Below are 23415 nucleotides of genomic sequence, written 5' to 3' on the forward strand. Positions count from 1 at the left end.
CATATTGCTTTCAACAGCTGCTCGTAGCTCTGCCAGGGGTTACTTTAATTTATCTCATGCGATCTTCCCCTCTCTCTCTCTCACTCTCTCTCTTCGTCGTTTTATCTCGTTTCATCTCGTGTGCTCGGTGAGTTGGCTGATTGCGTTTAACGCGAAATTCATCGGCTGGGCGGGCGAGGAAGAGCGCGGGAGAGTTCGCTCTTTGGTATTCGCTCCGAAGCCCCGTCGCGCTAACGAATACAAATGCAGAATTATAATTCGGTGGATGCTCTGCCGGTGCGTCGTTCAGTAGCCTCTCGCGTTGCCTGCGTGATTCGTTAATGTATGTATATATATCAATGGAGGCCGAAGAGCGCGCGAGGGCGTGAGGCGCGCATGGATCGGCGACAACCGACGTCGCCCCGTTGCGCCGCAGTACTCGAATACCAGCGCCGCGACGCGTGCTGTCTCACTTGGAGCGCGGGCGCGTTGATCAAGCTGTCGCGAGTTCTCGCGATAGGACAACGAACACGCGTTTTTGACGCTCGCACGCGCGTATTCCTCGCGTTTTCGAAACGAGGAAGATCGGAGAGCAAGCTGAACGAGGTGAATCAAAAGTTGTCGCTCGGGGCAACGCCGGCAAGCTCGTTTAATCGATGCCCAGTGCGGTGCGTCAGGCTCCGAAGGAACAGGCAAAATGGCCGATCCTCTGGTGTCCTCGAGCCAAGAGAGCAAGCTGAGCGCACTCAACAAGAAGATCATAGAGATCAAGAAGAAGATCCAGCTATCGGGTGAGCAACAGCAGCGACGTTTGTACATCCTTACGTGCACTTAACTCCGGGCGCGCTACCACTTTTCTGCTTCAACTTGTGCAAAGACAGAGCGCGCGCTGGCGCACATATATGCGCGAGCATATATCCATACGTGACTCTATGCCGAAGCAGGAGGGACTCGCGGAAAGATTGCTATCGAGAAGAAGATCGGGAGAGGAGTGGACCGGAGCAGAACCGGTGTCTCAACGGAGACGCGAGCTTTCGACTACGAGTGCGTTGGGCTTGCGGGGCTCTCGATGGACGAGGAATCTCGAGGGGTGAGCCGGCGAGCTTGTGTCCCGGCGCGCGATGAGAAAAAATGGAAGGTGCGCTCGCGTCGACATTAAAATGAGCGGAGACGCTCGATTAATGGAGCTCCCGGCGACTCGCCGACTCCTTTTTCTCGTTAGCCGCGTTACAAAATTATCTTGAAGATCGAATTAATCGGTATGCTCCTTTTTACTAACGCTAGTCAATAAAATAAGGATCGCGCCACGTTTTTGTCACTTATCGAAGCAATTAAATCGCGAGCGATCGGGCCCGTCAAACCGGAAGGTTTCGCAGCGAGGCGTAGGCGATACCGGTACCGCTTTTTTCCCTCATTTTATCTCATCCGACTCACCCTGGTTGAGCGCGAGAGAGCGAGAGATCCGACAAATCCAAATATAGAATGAGCCGCTTTTCAATTCGTTTTTCCATCGATAACGCAGCGACGACGAGGAGAGTTGCAAATGAAAAGGGGAGCGCGCGCGTATATCATATCTCGTTCAGAAATTTGCCTCGTTAATCATGAAAACGACGCTGCTATTCGCGACTGGCAAGACACTCCATTTTTCCTGCAACAAGATCAATAGGAAACTCTCGAGAAAAAAGGTAAATCGAAAGATTTCACGAGCGGATGAAAAACAGAAATGACGATCGTTCGAGGCTCCCGCATTCTCCCGCCGCGCGTCTCGGTTTGAATCATTTTTGTTTATCCTCCCATTTTCTTATCTCGATGCTCTCGTCCGATAATCTGCTCATCTGCTTTATTATCCTCGTTGTTCCTCGTTTCGCCTTCGTGATTCAGAGGCCTGCACGCTTTTCCACGCGCGAGCAGGATCCTTTTATCTTGCTGCTTTATTCGTACGCTTAAAAGAAGCTATACGTATATGCACTGTGCCGCTATGAAAAAGCCCGGAGCGAACGAATGACTCGACAATTCGGTTGCGCGAAAGCCGCTTGCAGAGCGCGACATATATCCCAGCAGTTATCCCGAGACGACTCGCTGCTTCTGCAGTTGACACCGCGGTGCACTCGATCTCATTCGTGGAATTAAACGAATACGAATATCAGCTACGTTTTTCAGTCTTTGTTCCTCGAGAACGAGGAATGTGCTTGAATCGCTTCGCACGAGTGTCTTTCGACCGATAAGTAAAAACTCGATATTCGACACCAAATTTCCTGCTCAGAGAAAGCGAAATGAAATAATTCCAGAACAAAATAAGCGTGGAATTAAAAATTCGAAAAGTTCGCTTGGCGATCGAGCGTTTCGCGGTGATGAGTCGAGGCACCTGCTCGAACCTTCGACGTCGTTTATCGGTGCAATAAATCTCATAGATAATTCCGTTAATTTGCGCTCTATTCCAGCAGATAATAAGCCCCATTCTGAATTTTCTGTAACGCCTCGAAGCCCATCGTGGAGTTTGTTCTTTTAGTTTTTATCTGTTTTGCTCGTTCCCGCAAGTAAATTCCGAGCTTCGTTAATGACCGGAGGCCTCGCGCGGCGGCGAAGCGCCATGTTGTTTTTTCTCGGCGAGGATGTGCGAGGAAAAAGAGTCTGGAGAAGTCGAAAGAAACGGAGAAATTAAACTGGAGATACGAAAGGAGAGGGAGAGGGAAGAGAGAAGAAAAAATGGATTATTCAGCGGGATGAAGAATCTAGTCGTTATTTTAATAAGCGCAATGAAGAGGTTGAGGAACGAGGGAGAAGTTTGCGCTGTAACTCGATGCATTAAAAGCATCATACTCCGCGTATATAAATTAAACTGGTGTTACACATATCCAACGGCGAGGGGGGAATCCGAGTCACAAAGTCTCATAATTTGCCCGCGACGAAGAAACCGTCGCGCGCGAATGAATGAGTCGCGACTCCTGATCGCTTCGAGAGTGTAATAAATGAGTCACGAGTTTTTTCACTCCCGCCCCGCGCTCTCGTTATAAATCCCGAGCTTCATATGCTCTTTTGATATTATTCACAGAGGGACAGAGAAAAGCCAATTTCGAGGAGTGCGATACCAAGAAGAGAGAAAGCTGCGAGAAAATTGCTAATCTCAAAAAGGAAATCAAAAACCTTCGGATCAAACTCGCCAAGGCTAAGAACGTGAGTCGATTTTATATTTTCCAGCTCTTATAATAATACTATTCGTTTAATACAATTTCGTTTAAATTTACCTCATTTTTGTTTTAATTCTCATACGATTTATATATATTTTTTTATACAACAATAAATTTGATTAATTAGACGAGTTCCAAAGATTTTGCTGCCTCGATTGACAGACGTTGAAACATTTTTTTTCGAAAAGAACGAGGATGCTGCGGACAGGGTCGCTCAAACGAGTCGCGAGTCTTCGGCTTGCGTTCGGAAAGAAGGTCCGGAGGCCGCGATTCGGAGAGTCGACGAAGAGAACATTCGATTACGAAGGAAGCTCGATCTCGTCAAGTACCAAAGTGACAAGGTTGTTGATGCATACGCGGCGATGAAGAATCGATGAAAGGGGCGAAAGTACTTTGAGCTCAAGCCCACTAATTTGTGTTTCAGCAACAAAGCAAACTCGCCAGTCTTCTGGAAGAATACGAGGAGCTGGTGAATGGAAGAAGGAGAAAAACTGGGAAGAGCAAATTGGAGCATCCGTTGAAAAAGGTTCTCCGGCATCGTAAGATTCTGTAACGAAAGCACCGAATTACCGAGGCCCCTTTTCTCCCCTATTGGGTCAACTCACGATTATCTTTCCCGTATATGCTTAAACAGAAAATCATCAGTCTCGAGAATCAACTGCAACGCGTAAGCGTAATGCAGATGGAGGCTGACACCGTGCGAAAGAAATACAGAAACGTGAGATCGAACCTCAAGGCTGATGCTGCGTCGTACGTCTCGTCTCTGAGGAATCTCGAGAACAGTATCAGAGAGCAGGAAATTGAAATCAAACAGTTGCAGGTAAAGTGGCTTCGAGTACAGAAACTTACGGGAACGGCCGCGTGTTTAAATCGAGTTAAATTAATCACCAGAACGTGAAAGAAGAAGCGATAGAGTTGCGTGACACGACGAAAGAAACGCTGACGAAACAAGAGATCGAAGCGATGAACACGAGCAAAGCGCGTGACTTGGTCATATTGGATTATCGCCAAAGAGTGGAGGATCGGAAACTCGAGCTCGAGCGACTCGAGAGAATGATATTTCCGGCAAGCCGCCAACTTCCGCGGGAAGATTTCGAAGCGAGCGGCGAAACGGCGACGACGAAGGTCGACGAAAACGGGGACTGCGCGGCCAAGGACGAGGTCACGAGGCTCGAGGAGGCCTTCGTCAAATTGCGGAGCGCGACTGGCGTGACCAGGACCGAGGATGTACTCGACCGGTTTTTGAGCCAACGCGAGACCAAAGAGAAGCTCCAGAAGATGCGCACCGTAACGGAGAACGAGAAAATGAATTTGGAAAGAAAAAGACAAAAGCTCACCGCCGAAATCGAGTCTCAAAAGTTCTCCGAAACCAAAAACGCCGATGAGTAAGTCCAAACCCAGTTCTAAACCGAACCTTTTTGCTCCCGTCAATTTCAAGGATGCGGGCCGACTCGAAAGATTTGAGATTCGACACAATTGTCATTTAGCAACCGAATATTCGATGCTTTCTCGAAGCAAACTCCGATCACGGACGATCGTGAGCAGAGTTTAAATCTTTCGAATTGCGCCAAATTCGTATTACCTTTGAAAATATCCGAAACGGCGATAACTCGAATCCGAATTACCCTCGCAGAAACGCCGAAGAACTGGAGTCGCTGAATCGTCGAATATCGGAAGAATTGGAGCGTCGGCGCAAGGCGTTGTCGGGAAAGGGACGAACGGAAGAAATCTCGAGCGCGATATCGCGAATTCTGTGGAAATTTTGTGATCTGCTGAGGGTAAGTTGAGAGGGGAAAAAGAGGCTAATCACACGATGAATTCCCATCCTCTTGGCACGCTCGGAGCACATCCTCTCTTCGGCGAATTCGGCGGACAGGTATACGAGACTAATCCTTGGATATAATTATATCTAAGACGCGTTTTATGGAACTGAGGCGCGCGCGAGAGAGAATGGCCAACATGAAATCTGTGTTCAATACGTTTAAAAAATGAGGAAAAGAGAAAGAGAAAAAACGTTGTGAGAGAGGGCGCGCGTCGTGATTTACGTTGTCGGTCAGACGCGCCAACGACGACCGTCATTATATCTCTTCGCTTCTTCGCTCGCGCGCGCGCGCGCGCGCGGCCGCGCACCCAACGGAAACCAAAGGGTACAATTAAATTGGCCAGGCGCAGGCGGTATTCGCAATGATTTTCGTTTCGAGCTTCTCACTCCGTGAACCCAAAAAACAGCGTGTTCCAATGGTTTCCACAGAATTTGTGGGAGAGAGCGGCCGAAAAAACTGGACCAACGGTTACACCGAGCGCATCCTTCGAAAAGTCCAAAGAAATTTTGTATTTTCACCAACGCCCCGATTTTCAGAGCTTTTCCACAGCGCCCCGCAGCTTGTTCCGTTCTTCATTTAATCTCATGAAAGTATAATCATGAATGAAGCACTGAAGAATTTTCGGGCGATTTAACTGCGATGGAAAAATCGTGGCGAGCTAAATTCACGACGCTGAAGTTTCCAACGTTGGAGTCCAACGAAATGAATGAAAATAAAATGATTTATCTATCAGTTTTTTATTTCACGAATCATAATTGTGTAGATTGAAAAAATACAAAGTACGAATTCGACTGGAAATAAATTGGAGAATTTCTGGAATTATTGGACAGTTTTTTAGATCATTTCGTTGGACTCCAACGTTGGAAACTTCAGCGTCATCTAAATTCGTGGACCGAACAAACCTCACTCGTTCATTCATCAGTCTTTGCCCTTCGAATCGACCAATTTTCTGTTGAATCCGACGCATTTCGTTTCGTTCGTCAAATGAATGCTTGAGGTAGATCATCCCCGAAGGATCGTATTTCATGGGTCTCTAAATTGGGCCGATTTTCACTTCCCGATTAACCACATAACCACTTTAAATTCATGTCAGAGTTATTAATTCGATATTGTAAATACATTTTTTCAACTTGTCTAATGGCGAATGAAATTACAAGCCATTCCATTAATCGGGGATCCATCACTGCTGACCGAACTCGAAATTTCATTCGCCCCTGGCTAAAATACCATAGTTTTTCATACAAAAAAATCGCAGTAGAGAGCGCAAAGGGAAGTGGATCAATAAAAAAAAGTATTAATGAAAAGACAGAAAGCTGTGACAGGAGTGGGCCGAGCCAAGGAGAAACAAAATGCCGAAATATTTTTCTATTGTCTCGAATTTGTTTCCCAAACCTTCATTAACATACTTCATTTTTATTGTCCACGTTTCGTTACGTGGAAAGATAAACGATTTTTTACGTATTTCTTCATATTTAAATCTCAATAACCAATAAGTCGAACCCTTTAAAATTTGACATGCGTTTGAGTCAACATAACTCATTTAAACTCTGTGTAAATTTAAGGATATATTGCACAGGCGATACAATGTTGCCATGCTAAACCATGCTAAAAACATTAAAAAATTCAAAATGATCAGAATTTTATAAAAATTGGTGAACATATTCTTTAGCGCCAAATTTGACAATACAAATTTTTTAAGATTTTTCTTCTGTACAGTTATCGAGTAATTGATCACTAAAGTTCACGTGTATAAGCATAGCGTTTCCATATATATAGGTATACATTCCGGGCATAAGAAATCTGCTTTAATGCGTAATTACTCGATAACTAAACAGAAGAAAATTTTGAAAAAATTTGTGTTTTCGCACTTGATGTTGAAGAACATTATCACCAAATTTGATCAATTTCTAATTATTTCGACTTTTGTATCATTCACCCTTAAAGACTCAAGAAAATCGTTTCGCGCATGACTCGAACGCTGTCTCCTCTCGGAGCACCTAAAATTCGCTGACCCCCGCGATTTTTCATCGAACCGAAAGAAAAAACGTTGTTGATCGAACCGAAAGAAAATGTCGTGTTTCGTTTTCCGTTTTGTTCTCTCTCCGCTGCGGCATAGAATTACTGATCCAATAATAATAAACTCGAGTCCATCCTCGCACGTTTCTCTGCGTGTGTATCCGATGGATGCGGATTCAAGTTGCTCCAAAGGTGCACGCTCGAGACCGAGTGAACGGATTTAAGGAGGGTGGATCACGAAATCAAAATAATCAGAATTTGATCAAATTTGGTGATAACATTCTTTAGCATCAAGTATACAAATACAATTTTTTTCAAATTTTTTTACCACATGGTTATCGAATAATTGAGCGTTAAATCGAACTTCTTATGCACGAGATGTATAACTGTATACATGTAAACTCTATGCTTATACACGTGAACTTTAATGTTCAATTACTCGAGAGCTATGTGGTAGAAAAATCTAAAATAAATTATATTGTCTTATATATTGTTAAAGAATACATTTACCAAATTTTATTAAATTCTGATCATTTTGAAATTCTTAATACTTTTAACATGGCTTCGCATGGCAACATTGTATCGTCGTGATCCACCCTCCTCCGATGTCGTTCGGAGCAAAGGAACACGCTTGGCGACGACATTTATCTTCTCGTCCGCAAGAAAAATGTTGCGCATCCCGCACGTATTTATTTGTGCCCCGATTCTATAAATGCGATTTTCCTTACACACACGCGCGCGCGCGCGTATATACAGAGCTCTGGGATCGGTTGGCCCGTGGGTCGGGTCGATGGATTTTCCGAGATAGCCCCTAACTGTAATTCTCACCTTCGGGCGTACCTTTCAACGCGGTACTTGGTATGTGTGTATAGGATGTGAAAGATTTCGAACGTGCGGCTCCACTGCTGGTATTCGATGCATTAGCACTTTCCCCCGCTGGCCCGACGCTGCTCGAAACTATCGAAAGCAAACATCGAGGAAGCAGCAAGAGTATCGGCTCCATTGATTATCGAATTCTCGTGCACGTGTACGGACCTCCGCCTCGCACTTGCTTCTCACGAAAATTTAACTTTTCCATCCTGCTGCTAACGAAATACGCAATTTCTCTACAGCCCCCGACTCGCCGTGGAGGTTTTTAGCTTTCCTCACGCGCTCGCTTATTTTATTGCTCTCAAGGATGTCAGCGATTCACCGGTTCCCGTAGACCCTCAGCGCGTTACCGATTCGGGGAGCCTTTTCGAAATGCTCGAAGAAAAAATTAACTGCTGCATCGAAATCATGGGGGGCCTGGACAAGTACAGCGAACTGATGGACCGAGCGCTCGCTGACGGGGTGAGACTTTGAAAAATAGTACGAAAGAATATGGAGAGATAAGCGGACGCGAAAGGTTTGAACGCACTGCCAAACGGGGAGGCTGTTTTTTAACGAGGAAACGTCGAAAAATTGTGGCGAAATGCTTTTTTTTTTTTAACTGTCACTGAATTGCTGCGAGATTATTTTTTGCTGAGTCATTGGGATAGGAAAAGCTTTCGGATTTTTTTCGGCTTTGAAACCCCTGCGGATTACTATTTTCGAAATTGTTGACCGAAAGGAATTGATTTGTCCGGGGACCGTGACGGAGATGACGAAAAAATATATGAAAATATAGAAGTTTTTTTATTTTTCGTGCGAGTTCTGTGAGGAAAATAATTCTGTCAGGATTTCCGATTCGGATATTCGGCACGAAAAATTCGCGAAAATGATGGCACGAATTTTTTTTCCTAACAGATGGAGAACTTGTCGAATGATTCGAAATCGGAAAACGAGAAGATCGTACACGCGGAGGAACGACCATTGTTTCCACTTTTTCCCGGCAGAGCAACGCCCGCTGTTCCTGCACAAGCGTCCGAGGACGAAGAGGACGTTCCGACGAGAAACGTGCTAAAGAGACAAGCTCAGTTGCTCGTCGACACGAAAAGTCGACGAAAAGGTTTCAACTTTCGTCGATAGTTATAAATTTAATGGCTTCATATCGATCTCACTCTTAATCTAACGATTGGGTTGACGCTTAATTAATAATCAAAACGATCTTTCATTTATACATGCGAAAACGTTAATAATTGTACGCACCGAGTCTCCCGAGCCCTGTCAATAACCAACGAGTTTGCTTCTCATTTTTATTTGTTCAGTGAATATTTTCATTAATTTCACAATCATCGAGCAACGACTTGCGGAAGGAATAAAAACGAATACTTGAAGCGTCAAATTTCGAGGCACATTTATACTGGAAAAACATCAGCTCGTCCTGCTCTTCGAATCACCTTGACAGAAACGCTGCTCAATCGTCCTGGTGGCGCCACCGTTCGGTCACTCCTTCAAGCCTCGTGTCAGAGTTCCGAACGTTCCTTGCGGTAACATCAACATTTTGAACGTACATTCGAAGAGAATATAACTGAAAATCGATTTCCGGGTATTTCTGTGAGCCCTCGAGTGATCTGAAGTGGATTAGCTTCCCAAAATTAATATTTGTGTACTTTATAAATTACCGATGTCATAGAAACCCTTTTTGACTACGCAGCAAAAGGAGTGGCCGACCGATGCTCGCAACACTTCCTACCTCGCACGCCCGCGTCCCGCGAACTGCGCGCGACTGAGCGAATGTGAATGTTTCGTGCCACTAACGTTCACGCGAGGCGCGAGAAGGAGAAAGAAAGAGGGTGGTGAGTGAGGAGGAGCGATATAGAAAATTGTACGTTGTACGCTTCTGCTTCAGTTGTTTGACACTGACGCCACTGACGTGTCGAGACGTCGAGCTGTGTGTTCAACGACGTATCGCTGTTGAATATTTCAACATAAAGATTTATTCTTGAATTATAATTGTTTCTAATATAAAATATATACCTCGCCGGTAAGTGAAATCTCAATGACAAAGGCTCGTCGACGTCGAACTACATTGTATCCGAAGCTCATTCATATATTTATCAAAATATAATTGTGACAATTAAAAGTAGCGAGTGCGCGTGTCGAAAAACATCTCTAACCTCAGTTCATAATAGGATTAAAATTGACATCGTGCCTTATATGAACTTAAAATCTTCTAAAAATACTCAACAACACTAATGACTACTTTTCCTGCTTCGTTGATCCAACACGCAATAGTTTTCTGTTAGGAAATACGTTTCCAAGTTCAGTACTCTTTGCACTCTAATCATTGATTCGTTACGAATCTTTCGATTTTTTCCAATATATTATTAATCAATTAATTAATAGTAAAACGTTCGTTACACATGTATTTGCGACCCACTTAATATAGATAATCTTGTCTACTCATCCAACTGAGCAATGATGGAGGATATCATTTGATAACGTGACATTAAAATCGACCCTAAATGCATACTGACATCGTCTACGACATTACACGCCTGTTTTTTTTAAGAAATACGTTCATATTTCATCGATGCTAGAAATATATCTCTCGTTTATTTCAATCAATTTTTATTAACTAATCTGTTTTTGATATGTATGTTTTTTTTTGTATATTTTAATATGCAATTTGAATATCAATAATTTTGATAATGAATTTTTAACTTTTAATAATCAACATCTTCAACATTTCACAGGAGCATGAAGAATAATGCTATTTTCCACATTCTTTCTAATAGTAATGTCATTCAGCAATGTTTGTATGCATAAAAATTTCAATGGAAGCAATAATTTCAAATGCAAAAATTTCTTTGTCGCTTATCTTTACTTCATACTTTTCTGTGATGCAAATATACTGAAGAAAAAAAAAATAGTATTATTATTTATTTTATCATTAGTATGCATATCACTTAAAGTTTGCAATTACACGTGACTCTGTCCACCAGTGAAATTCTACAAAGACACAATAAATATCAGTAATTTTTCCTAATTTTCTTTTGACCATGAGTTGTCAGATAAAATAGTGCCTGTATATGTAGAATGCAATATTAAATATCACTTTTCTGTTACATAACTAAACCACTCGTGCGCAATTAAATCAACAAGAGGAACTCGGGGCTCTCAGGACTAGAAAAAAAAGTGTAAAAAAGTTCTCAGTCAGAAAAATGCTGGAGTGGGCATATGATGGAGTTAATCCAGCGATACCGCGCAACGTTGGGCCAGAATGCGCCAACTTTTTGACTCCTTACAGGAGAATACTGGAAACAATCCTTGCGACTACACTTATAGGACTTTGTTTAAGATGGGGCTACAAAAGAATGGTCTTTCCCAAAGCTGTTACGTACGCCAGTCCCGAGAGAACTGGCAGAAAATGGTTGCTCGTTCTTATGACTCTTATTCTTGGAATTGAAATAGGATTTAAATTCACCAGTAGAACTATAGTTTATCTGCTAAATCCTTGTCACATCACGACTGCTGTTCAGGTATGCTATTAGGAATTCAGTAAAGGTATTAAAATCGCATGTTTTTAAATGCAATGAGAATAAATTGTATATTTTTTATTCATTTGCAACAGCATTTTCATTACGTACAGAATTTTCTGTTATAGAAAAGATACAACATTAGAATTCTTATTTATGTTTGATAGAACTGGTATGTTCGATGAAACTACAGAATTTCAGCAACTAATTTATGTTTTTGCTTTCCTGATACAGCTGTATCTGCTGTCCGCAAAACCAAGTCCCTTGGTCACGACAATCTTCAGATTACACTTGAACTTCTTGAATGGTCCGGTTCTGGCTTATCTCTTTCCGGAAATAGAATCACGTCATGTAAGTTAGCTGTGAATAACTGCTCATTTTATCAGCAAATTCATTGATAAATCCCCATTCGCTATTCCAGATATTGCCGGATAAAGCAATGTATTATTTGCAACATGGATTGATGTTGGTTATTCCTTACTATCTTCTGAGAGTGGGAGGTAAGAATATGCAAAATAGGAATATAATGTGAGGTCCAGAAGACCTAAGAATTGGTTGCCAAACGGTAAAATGGCGAGTTCAGGGAATAAGAATGAGTAACAAAAAAATAAACTCAATGATTATATTTCTATGAATTTTTGTATCAAGGTGCGTACAATGTTGAATCCCGGAAAGATTTGAGCTGGTCGATATTCGCGTATGGCATAAATCTCATTTATCATTGGTGGATTTTGCAAGCTGCAGCTATGGTAAGTATAATCTCCATTTTACAGTGAGGACGTTTAATTAAAAAATTTTTGAATATTGGTTGTTATTTTATATTAATTTATTCGTTTTTCAGCCCGTCCAAGTGAATCTAAGTCACATACTTTGTCCAGCGATTCTCGATCCCTTTGGATCGGTGAACTATCGAATATGGGCGATAATCCATCAAGGCTTGTTATGCCCGTTGTTGTGCAAGCTCTTTGTCACATTGGCAGACTATTTCATAACTCAGTGTCCATTGACGAAAGTGAAAAGTTCATTGGAACTTCCCATAGATTATATTGAGCAGAATGAGAAAAGTTTAAACACCAATGAAAACAGAGCCACGTCAGAAGACCTTAACAATGGACATACGCACTTTGATTAATGAAAAATGTCTCTGAGAAAACCTCCCTGAACAAATCACCATCAGGCTTATCGTTGTCTTATCAATAACACTCACGTGCAGGATAAGACAATGATTATGTGAATATTTATAAGTAGAGTTATCTAACTTTTTGTTTTTAAAAAAAATTTGTTTTAACTTAATCATGAGTTTTTACGTGCTAGCGAATTTCCTCGCGATAATTTTTATTACTCATCACGATTCCACGTACCACCGATGTAAGCTTTCATCATTTCCATGAAAAAATTTCAACCGCTTTGTGGAAACTGTCACGTTTTATTTTTATTTTTTTAAATGAAAAGTCGAAATATTGATGTTCAAATGTACTACGTTTTCATTCACTATTATTCATTACTTTTTGTAACATTCAGACCGATAAATGGTCTCTATCAACACAATTAGTTATGCCATGAATATCTAGTAAGAAAGCCACTAATATATTTTCAATATTTTACAAATTTACGGTAAATTAGTGAGTAGTCGTAATTTAAATAGCGTTCAGGGATCGTTCGACTTTATCAACATTGTTATAAAATTGAGCAATACGTAAACCATTCTTGTTCTATTAAGAAAGCAATGAACGAAAGCGACAAGATTCTTTCCCGACACGAATCTCACCACATTAGCGACAAAAACAATTTACCACACTCAATTCTAATCCATGTATGATTAAAATATAATTCTAAAAAACGAAAAACAATACCGCTGAGACCGACATTAATATATTATAAGCACGGATAAAAACTGTTGTACTTATGCCAACGTTTATTTATAATTCTAGTAAAAAAGCAGTTGCTCCGTAGATTTAGTAGCCTATAACATGAAACGGTTCGACGTTATCGTTCAATCCTATATGAAGAAAATACCTCATGACTTAAGAAGTTTTACCAAACCTTTTTAAGTTTAACAAATATGCTCGATAATAACGCGAATAAAAAAGTATTCATTTGTTGTACACGTAAGAAGGACATTTTACTGTCTCACGTAGAAAAATCCAAATATTTTTATACAGCGTTTGAAAATTACCAAGAAAATCAGTAAACAATAAAAACAAAAATTGAACTTGAACGCGAAAGTAATATGTAACGGAAAATGCACGTTTCTCTAAGTGACAGTATGACGAACACACGAAGTTTTCGAGCGCGCTCGCATCCATTGTTTATTTATGATATTGAAATAAAGCAATTTATTTACATCTTTTTGTACATTTATTCGAGAGCTTCGTACGTCATAGAGAGAAGTGATGATACACATTCATAAATAAACTGTGCTGGGCCGTGAGGTATGAAAATGATACAAAAAAAATTGCCTGTCACACATTTTTGCCACCCTTAGCCAAAAAATCATTCTTGCTCGATATTCGGATCAGCGGTTAAGGCACCTCACACAAACTAACGACTCGTCGTCATTGGCTGCCCCACGAAAGAACAACATTCAAAAGAAATTCGTATGAAATAAAATTTATTTCTTTTCTCTGCTGCGGGTAATCATAATGATACTAGATATTTGTATATAATAAATATTTAGCGTAGTGGTATATACATGCAGTTCTGTACAAAAGTTTAGAAACAATTATTATCACTGTTACAATCAATTTCCAATATAATCACGAAGAAGAATCATTTTAATATTTACATCAAAATTGTGTATTTACTTTTTTTTAGGTTTAAGTGTGTATAAGTTGTAGAATTTCTTGTGAATCTCCCTAGACATATATATATATATATATATACTTTCTGTTATTCGCGCGCGTATCATGTAAAAACATTCACTATTTTTTTTAATAAGTATACTTTTTTCATAAATTGTCATATACAATCTTCAATTATTCATAATATGGCTTGCATCAAAGTAAATGATGATGATGATGACGATGATAATAATGATAATAACAATAACGACTTGAAAAAATGTATGATTGGAAAGAGACGCGATTAACTTTCGTAAATGCTCAGATATTTTACAACCTTCCCTTTGTTCAGTGGTTTTTACACCTACGACAAATTAATTTGATTAAACAATCAAGCAACATATCGTGATTTTTTTCCCTCAAATTACAAGCAATCACATATGACAACGTAAATGTTTCTTTGGATTGACACGAGGTAAGCTGCTTTATTTGTACTTTTGTAAACTTGTTTCGTCAAATATTCGTCTGTACTATTTGACATTCCATTCCATGGAATATGCCAAAAGCTCTTATAGGAGAGAAAAAAGGATAGACGAACTTTCTTTTCCTCCCTGACTTAGACCATTATCGCTAGAGAGGCTAGAAAAACAAAAAACAGTTTTTCGCGTGTTTTGTTATGGAAAAAAAAAAAAAACTGAAATGAAAATTGCTCGTTCAGTTTGCTACTCGTCAAATATTTGCAGCACATCGACACGAAAAGCATATTCTTGGTAATGAATAAACACTGGCTCAACGTGATATTATTTTTTAAATGCAATTTACTATGTACATCGAGACAATTACGGCCAAAATTAAGTATTTAAGGGTGTTCTGATCGCATGTGCCAATGAAGATGAATTTATCAAAATTATTTCTAGTTTTTCAGTTTTTTTCTTTGTTTCCCTGTTTTTTTTAAATAAAAAATAAGTTATCGTGTAGTAATTCTAATCATGATCAATTAACGTTCGAGAACAGCAAGATTTTCAAAATGCTATGATTGAATTACTGTGATAGTGATTTTTGAAGCATCGCCTAATTCTTGGCCATGACAGTCAGGCCAGCGTAATCTCAATACGAAACGAAATCACTGTATCAGCATTTGGTTGAGCGAGAAATTAAATTTAAATTTGTGAAATCATTGTATGTACAGTGTATGTTGGTTGAAAAATGCCTTTTGTTCTTTTCAAGTACTACATGATAAATGAGATTCCTTTTTTTCGTATGAAATAATTTTCTTAATACCAAGACGGTCCAATGAAATAATTCGTCAAAGATTCGGATATCCCCAAGGATAATTTCCGACTCATTTGTGAAAAGCGAGCAACATCGGACTTCTTAAATGAATCATTATCCTTTGACGATAAATTTGACTCCTTCCTCCTATTAATTATTCCGTTAGCCATCCAATGGTCGTCCAAGATACACCATAGAAACTTCCGTATTTCCATAAACCGCTGATACTGATGGGTACAACCTTTTGTCTGGTAAACCTTTATAAAAGAATGGGAGAAATAACGATAAATTACTTTTCCCATGTGGGGAAGATGAGGTTATATTCATTCAAACAGTGCTAGGTATGTGCATTTAATGAAAGAAGAAAAATATTTTTGACTTTCAAATTGGGATTCACTCGGGACAAATATTACCTCTAAATGCCACACCCAAAAACTCATAGTTTTTCTCAAAAGATAGTGTGTTGTCGTCGCAGTCTAAGATTACTCTAATTCTCTCTCCCACCTGTGAATAGTACAATCAACAGTTAATCAACAATTAAATCACTGAGCAGCGTTTTCAATATTAAATGAAGTTCTTACAATCTGCTCAACATCATAGCTTTTATTATTGCCGTAATTCGTTGAAACTCAAGGGTTTAAAAATTATAACATTTTAATTATAGGAATTATGAATAAACTATTCACTAAAAAAAGGACAAATAGCATAATGCGAGTCGAATTTTCTGGAGAGTGTTTCATTTAAAGAGAATATATCAATTAAATTGTCCCAAATTATTCACTAAATAACGTCTTTTCAAATACCTGATACTTTGGTGCATTATTAAGTAGTGGATAATTCCCTTGAGCATCACCATTGTGCAGCAAATGATTGTCTACTAAATTCCATCCCCAAGAATGCTCGTCAGAGCCTAGTAGTGCAACATATCCTTGACACAAAAGGGATGCTTCTTTTGTTGCTATTCCTATGACAGCTACCGTACCCAAAGGACCTTCCCAAATGACTTCCCACGCGTGTCTCCCATGCCTGAAGCCTATCTTCCCTCTGCAAGCATCAGTACTCTGTGCCACAGGATTCCTATAATTCAAAAATCATTTTTATTGCTGTTACCAACGACAAATGTCTGATCGTTCAATTTTGTCAACGAATGCGGAAGCCTGGCTTTTCAACAATACAATCGACATTTCTGACAATATTTATAAACTTGATTGATTTGGATAATCATTCATTCAACACCTCCATTCAGAATATTGGACAGATATTGTAAACAGAAAAATATTAGAATTTATGTGAAAAATGTATGTAAATACGAGAGCGTTTAATCAATGCTTTTTCCATGACGGATCGTCATCTTTCTAGAACGATCATGAAATTATTTAAACAACCACAAAATGGAAAGTGATTTTTTCAACCTGTGGTAGCAGACCAAAGTAATTATGTTTAGATATCTTATAATGAAGGAAAAAAATGTATCTACTGTATAAAAACAGCTGGTCTAACCTGTGGAGAGTAAAGCCATTCGGTTTGATGTAAATATTGCGCGAGCAATCGTTGGGATTCCAGGCGTGATAGAAAGCCCTTAATTTTTCTTTATAAGTAGGTACCGATGACAGAAGATCGGAACTGAGAGCTTCCTGCGCGAGTTTCCTAATACAATGCATACGCCAAACATCGTTGTTTTCATCGTTCAAAAATCTGTACCACTTTTTACAAACCAACGAACAATTTCTCAATGTGTGAAGATCAAGATAAGAGAATATCACTTCTAAAACACGATCGGATGCCCGAAGGGTTATATCGTCCATTTTGGCCTGGAATTACCGGTGTTATAACCTCCGACCCTCCAACCACCTCTCGCTACAAACGCGCGGATACATACACGACCGAACAAAACTCAACGCAGACTGTCGACACGACGCGATCAGTGTTGATGGTACCGCAAAATCCACCTATGCGATAATATGCGCCAAAAAATAGATTGATATAAGAAATTGACCAAATCAGCTGTTCGCCAACAGCACGCGCAGTTCGCAAACGCGAACGTTCGGAAAAAAACTAATCCTGCCAGGCGCTCAGTGCGGCGGCTCTTACAACAAAAAATTACACTTGCGTACGTTTTATGTAGTTGGTAATGAAAATTGAATTCCTGAAACATTCGACCAATCAAAATCATTCGGGAAGCCCTATATCTTAAAAGCATTGACAGAAAAAACTAGAAAAAACGAAGATACGCTCAGCAGCAGCCCGTTAGGACCTCATGGGAGTCAGCGTTTCAATATTGACAGTGATTTAAACCCTACCTACTATCTACATATCTTCTACACAGATTTTAAAATGCCAATTAAAAAAAAAATCCTTCAAAATATCTACAGAATCCTCTCGAAACTGTTTTGTCATTGGCAATCGTTGCTTTCAAATGTGGTGACGCTCGTGCAAACTCGCATGCGAAAATCGTTGCCTGGAACCCCTGGAACTTATAGGTATATATGCGATTCTAATTTTGAAATATATCCGTGTGATCTGTTTGACATGAACAATAAGGATAAATATCCTTATGAATGGTCAACCAAACGGAAACCTGCAAAAAAAGTACAATGCATTACAAAACGTTCCAAAACAAAACTGCATATCATTTATCACACTCCGTCGATCACTGAGGCATGATCGATGAGACAAAAGGAAATCATGGATCAAATTATAACATAGTGATTCTACACAAAATCTTGCTATTTAATGAGAAATCTCCTAAAAGTAAAGAAAAAAGCTTCGAGTATTTCAAAAATTATAAAAAAAAAATTAAAATTCAATCTTGACGTAATTTTTCTATATAAAGTGGTTTATTGGGGAGACTATGAATTATGAGTCAGCAATAATTCTCAACTCCAGAATCGATGAGTTTTCGCAAAATTTTAGTCGAGGATTGAAAGCTTTACGGTTGTTTCAACGATGATCCTACATTCGAATTCTGTCAAAAGAGCGAAAAATATAAGCGAAAACGCAAAAATCCCCTATGGGAGCATCTAGTTATAAATGTTTCTTCTTCGTTTTATCAGCGCAGAAATTCCCTGATTTACGAAATAATTACCAGATTCAATTTGGGGATATTTGAACAACAAACGTTGGAGGAAAACTGATCGCATCCGAATGACCAATCAGCTGTTTAGCTTTGTCCTGCCGCCAAGCTCATCTCTGCTCTATTTGCACGCAAAAGCCTGAATTTTTCAATTGCCCTATTCGGAACTCTGAACATATTTGTTAAAATATGGCAAGTTCAACGGGATAGTGTTGTCGTTGTATTTTTACGTAAAGTGTTATCTTTATTATTCGTACGTCGTTTAATATTCGATATTTCATTCGCAAATGGTGACTGAACAAAGTCGCCATTTTGGTGATACGTTGAGCCCGGACGAGCGGCTGCACCTATGATCTTTTTATTTTTTTCTCTTTACAACGTCGTTATATGATTGAATTTTCCACCCAACGACGTACTATTATAATCAGTGATGACACAACAAAATAAAACAATGAATTTTTTGATACACGACGCTCACGGTAAGTCGAGACAACTCAACCGCCAACAATCGACAGCGTGTATGCAAGAGGCCTATTTCTCATCTGCTAATCCTCCTTCTCCCGCTATACGAAAAAATTTAAATTATCTTTTCAAACGGCATGATTTTAGCCGGAACTTTACTTTGTATTATGCTTACATTTTTTCTCGAGCTCTTCTACTCAAATTTCGAAATTCTGGAACGTACGTGACTGCCAAATTATACGTGGCGTTTCAACGACAAAAAACGTGCTCGACTTTTTTCAAACCTTGAAAAACTCCATTCAAACCTTAAGAACTAGTTTAGATTTTGGAAAAAATGCATTTTTGAAATTCCCCATCATACATAAAATTCTTTATTTTGTTACAGACTATCTTTTCATCCGTTAAATCCATACTTCTGCACAGCGTTGAGCCAGTTTTTCTTTACTAGCAAATTGCACTGTTACAATACTCACAAAACCCCCAAATTAGCTTCATTGACATTCCTTTGATTCTTTATTCGTCAACTATTTTATACAAGTGCTTCCAATGTGTTTATGTAAAAATGGTTTCAATGATTTTTGTAGGGCATCCACAGGTTATCAAGGTGGTACAGAGCACCCCCAACAAAACTTTGAGCAACATTGTAGGAACTACAAATGCCTCGGGTCTCAAAGTTTTTAAAACACCTGGTCAAGAATCCCAGGTAAATTCAAATAACACCTGTCGACAAAACAAATTTTTGGAGCCCTTGTACAATAATGTCCTTTATTTTGTGCTGTGAATTTTTGTACAGGTTTTATCATCCGGACAACAAGTCCTCAGAACTATAAGTTTACAGAATCCCTCGACTCCTGGTCAGAGTGAGTTTTAGATTTCTTCACTTGCATTTTCAACACTGAAGCAATTTCATAGATAATGAAAAAATTTTTTATAAATTCAATGCATGCTCAAAATAGTCTTTACTAACTTTTCGGTCAATTACTTTAGGAATATGAGTGAACGAAGGTTACAATTATTAACAGAAAAAGTAAAGAAATTGTCTTAAAAATGAAGTCTATCAAAATTTTTTCATGTGACGAACAAAAAAATTAAATTCATGAATACAAAAAAGAAATATTCATAAACCTCATAGAATGATGCTAAAAAACTAATATTCATAGAATTTCTCCATTGTTTAATCGTAATGTTGTTGTTCAGGGCTTGTAACAATACCTCTGCAGAACGCCAAAGTGTCTGCAGTCAAAACCAGCGAACCTATGGTTACAAAAACCATACAACTCACGTCTGCTCAAATGGTGAGATTATTTAATTCTGAGGTTCTGACATCGAATGAATTATATTTTGTCTGTATTTTTTAACTCAATTTCACCTGCAGAGCAACATAAAACAGGCTATTGTTTCACAACAACAACAACAGCAACAACAGGCCGCGAGCCAACAAATAATCAAAGATTCTTCTGGCAAAACTTTCATAAGTCCGATATTGGATCATAGTGGTACTAGGAAACGTCAGGATCCAGAAAGCGGCGATTTTGTGCCTGAGTAAATATTTATTAATTTACTAAAACAAGTGCAAAATCATTTTTTTTCACGAGATGAAATGTGAATAATATAAAAAAAATAGAATGACTAAATTTTACGTACACTATTGCAGCAAACGGAGAAAAACGGAAAAAGTAGGCAAAGGTTTGCGACACTTTTCCATGAAAGTTTGTGAAAAAGTTAAGAACAAAGGTACAACTTCTTACAACGAAGTAGCGGATGAGCTTGTCGCAGAATTTAGTGACCCCTCCCACATAAATTCCCTGACCGATCAGGTTAGCCATTTTACTTATACATATTCATTGATAAAACAGGATCGTATTGAATGACAATGCATAACTGAGATTTTTATTTTTGCTTCCAACTTCAGCAATATGATCAAAAGAACATTAGAAGACGAGTTTATGATGCTCTCAATGTGTTAATGGCAATGGACATAATATCGAAAGAAAAAAAGGAAATTCGGTGGTTGGGATTGCCGATAAATTCACTGCAGGAATGCTCGGTTCTCGAAAAAGACAAAATGAAAAAAATCGAAAGAATCAAGGCGAAAACACAGCAGCTTCATCAGCTCATACTCCAACACATCTCGTTCAAGAATTTGGTTGAGCGCAATTGCCTTAACGAAAGCCTTCGAGGATCGCCAAAACCGAACTCTGCCATACAGCTACCTTTTCTTATAGTCAATACCAGCAAAAAAACAGTTATAGACTGCAGCATTTCAAACGACAAGTATGTGAATTATTATGATTCTTGATCAACATCAAATATTCGAATTACCTATCATTCTATGATTTCATTTATTTTCAGAACCGAGTACCTGTTTAACTTTAACGACAAGTTTGAGATCCATGACGATATCGAAGTTCTTAAACGAATGGGATTGGCTTTTGGTAAGTTTGGTATCGAAACAACGTCCAATGAAGTAATTCGAAAAGTACAGTATTTAATAGAAGAAACAAAATGACTGCTCAACTGTTTTTGATGAAAATTTTCAGGTCTGGAAAAAGGAGAATGTACCGATGAGGATTTGCAAAAAGCTAAATCTATGGTACCGAAATCTTTGGAGAAATATGTCGAACGTGAGTCAACAAATTAGTTCCGCGCTTTGAAATATGTTGAATAAGAGCAGCCGGAATTTAAACATCAGCTTCTTGATATTTTCTCGTTATTTTTTATATTGTAAAGTTGAATATAATTTTTTGCAATTGAACAGAATTGGCGTCGGGTGATTTGGCAAAATTCATCCCAGCGACGATTCCTGGACCAAGCACATCGATCGACGACCTGGGAATAAAGTTGGAAGGTTCAAACTCGCGGCCACCATCGTCGTCGCGCACCTCTTTATCAGAGGATCCTCTATCACCTCCTTCGCAATATTTTTCAGAGGAGGATGATGAGGAGGAGGAGAGTGAACAAGATGAGCAGGGCGATAGCGATCTGGAGGTCAACTAGCACGATTAATCGACCCTGTGGCTTGAGAAAATATGAACAGGGAAAAGAGCGAGAGAGTGAAGCATAAGACGGAAATGAGAGAGAGGCAGACATAGAGGGAGAGAGAGAGAGAGAGAATGAGTGAGTGAGAAAGCGTATGAAAGAGAGAGAGAGAGAGAGAGAGAGAGAAAAAGTGGAATACGAGATAAGGAGAGAAGCTTGACTCAGGGTTCGCTCGCTATTTTCAAAAATCCAAATTAATCACGCAACAAGACACGAATTTACAAACGAATAGGAGAAAGAGAGAAAATGCAAAAAACGAAAAGTCGAGTGTCCACCGCGATATGTCGTCCGGTGTCTAGACGATTCCCGAGATATGACATATACATATATATATATATATATACATATATATTTTTTTCTGTCCTACTTTTGCTATTCTCGATACGATCTAAATTACATTTATTCGTTCGTTCGGGAGTGAAGAAAAAGAAAATGGCGCGTTACGATTTATAAATGAGTTTTGTTTCAGGATATCATTGTTGAAAGCAAATAAATTAAGAAATGAAGATAAGGACTAAAGAAGCAGAAAAAAAACACGATGATCGTGCTTTAGCGCGATATTGGACGTTGAGAATTTTTATAAATTAGATACGAGAAGAGTCGTAGAGAACGTTACGAAAGAATTAGGCGAGGATTAATGCAACTAATGTCCTGACAAGTATCGAGAATGTGGATTTATTGTATCGACTGGGGCCAACGGGTTAAAAAAAAAACAAACGAACAATCGCGCATAAACACGAAAGATTTCCGTTCTGCCTTTATGATCTGTTAAGCCCCATCCGGCACTTGGCATATCGAGTGAATTATTATTATTATTATTATTATTATTAATTATTATATATTTTTTCTTCGATTTATTACGAGTGATTCGACGAGAATAGAAATTTAAAAGAATGAGCAAAGCCCTTGTTAGGCCAGAAGGCTCGTCGCGATGAAACAATAAGGAATTAAAAATTAAAGAAAAAAAAATACAATAAAACAGAAACGAAGAAAGAAAGAAAACGAAACTTATCCAACAGACGTGTAGAGTGACTGAAACTCGGTGCTATTTTAATCGTGCATCGTCTCACACAGGTTTGTACGCCTAGTATGTATGTATTATAAATTATAATCTTACTATTATTACCTTACAGTACATGTATAAAACAAAAAAACGATAAAAAAAAAACAACTACAAACGAAAAAACGACAAAAAATATAACTACTACTCATTTTCTTATGGCACGTTTATAATGATAATTATATTCTGTCGTGAAAAGCAGAAACAACACAATATTACGAACGCAGATGTGATTCACTGGTTCGATCTGGAACGTATAAATAAATTGTAATACATACTAATAGCGTTCGGTTTATTTTTTCATCCATATTAGCTCACACTTCCTCAATTATGTTGCAACA

At 39.0% G+C, this 23415-nt stretch overlaps 3 protein-coding genes across 10 annotated transcripts in view; 2 read left to right on the plus strand and 1 right to left on the minus strand.

Moving 5' to 3' along the window:
• LOC122411451 (nucleoprotein TPR-like) overlaps window positions 1-13733 on the plus strand; it is a 32257-nt gene extending 18524 nt beyond the window's left edge. The window contains exons 1-15 of one of the 8 annotated variants that reach the window (XM_043420224.1): window positions 361-770; window positions 861-1069; window positions 3032-3153; window positions 3356-3508; window positions 3592-3693; window positions 3802-3987; window positions 4059-4552; window positions 4801-4945; window positions 8183-8338; window positions 8774-8975; window positions 11015-11391; window positions 11623-11739; window positions 11810-11888; window positions 12037-12137; window positions 12230-13733. In XM_043420224.1, coding sequence (XP_043276159.1) covers window positions 376-770; window positions 861-1069; window positions 3032-3153; window positions 3356-3508; window positions 3592-3693; window positions 3802-3987; window positions 4059-4552; window positions 4801-4945; window positions 8183-8338; window positions 8774-8975; window positions 11015-11391; window positions 11623-11739; window positions 11810-11888; window positions 12037-12137; window positions 12230-12520 — 3129 coding nt within the window. In that variant the 5' untranslated portion in view covers window positions 361-375 and the 3' untranslated portion in view covers window positions 12521-13733. Of the gene's footprint in view, window positions 1-360; window positions 771-860; window positions 1118-3031; window positions 3154-3294; window positions 3509-3591; window positions 3694-3801; window positions 3988-4058; window positions 4553-4800; window positions 4946-8182; window positions 8339-8773; window positions 8976-11014; window positions 11392-11622; window positions 11740-11809; window positions 11889-12036; window positions 12138-12229 lie in introns of those variants that run through there. The other 7 variants (XM_043420225.1, XM_043420228.1, XM_043420229.1 and 4 more) reach the window with 7 other exon arrangements.
• Window positions 13734-13982: 249 nt separating this feature from the next.
• On the minus strand, window positions 13983-17495 carry Fsn (F-box synaptic protein). The gene is made up of 4 exons (XM_043420234.1): window positions 16941-17495; window positions 16244-16517; window positions 15854-15944; window positions 13983-15697 (listed from the first exon to the last, which is right to left on the minus strand). Exons 1-4 carry the CDS (start codon window positions 17243-17245, stop codon window positions 15603-15605), a joined length of 765 nt encoding a protein of 254 aa, XP_043276169.1. The 5' UTR covers window positions 17246-17495; the 3' UTR covers window positions 13983-15602.
• Window positions 17496-18610: 1115 nt separating this feature from the next.
• Window positions 18611-23355, plus strand: Dp (transcription factor Dp). Its single transcript, XM_043419093.1, has 10 exons — window positions 18611-18992; window positions 19560-19678; window positions 19769-19835; window positions 20173-20270; window positions 20351-20517; window positions 20630-20792; window positions 20888-21249; window positions 21328-21410; window positions 21516-21599; window positions 21734-23355. The coding sequence occupies exons 1-10, from the start codon at window positions 18944-18946 to the stop codon at window positions 21970-21972; spliced, it is 1431 nt and encodes a 476-aa protein (XP_043275028.1). The 5' UTR covers window positions 18611-18943; the 3' UTR covers window positions 21973-23355.
• The last annotated feature ends 60 nt before the right edge of the window (window positions 23356-23415 follow it).

Source organism: Venturia canescens, chromosome 5 (assembly GCF_019457755.1).
Source record: "Venturia canescens isolate UGA chromosome 5, ASM1945775v1, whole genome shotgun sequence".
Classification (NCBI taxonomy): Eukaryota; Metazoa; Arthropoda; class Insecta; order Hymenoptera; family Ichneumonidae; genus Venturia; species Venturia canescens.

Excerpts from the sequence above, each read along its gene's own strand:
- Dp (XM_043419093.1), top strand. The coding sequence starts at position 18,944 with ATGACACAACAAAATAAAACAATGAATTTTTTGATACACGACGCTCAC. Across the intron at positions 19,679-19,768 it reads CACCTGGTCAAGAATCCCAG|GTTTTATCATCCGGACAACA; the intron begins GTAAATTCAAAT and ends ATTTTTGTACAG. Across the intron at positions 20,518-20,629 it reads AGCGGCGATTTTGTGCCTGA|CAAACGGAGAAAAACGGAAA; the intron begins GTAAATATTTAT and ends ACACTATTGCAG.
- Fsn (XM_043420234.1), bottom strand. The coding sequence starts at position 17,245 with ATGGACGATATAACCCTTCGGGCATCCGATCGTGTTTTAGAAGTGATA. Across the intron at positions 16,518-16,940 it reads AATGGCTTTACTCTCCACAG|GAATCCTGTGGCACAGAGTA; the intron begins GTTAGACCAGCT and ends TTTGAATTATAG. Across the intron at positions 15,698-15,853 it reads TTTGGGTGTGGCATTTAGAG|GTTTACCAGACAAAAGGTTG; the intron begins GTAATATTTGTC and ends TCTTTTATAAAG.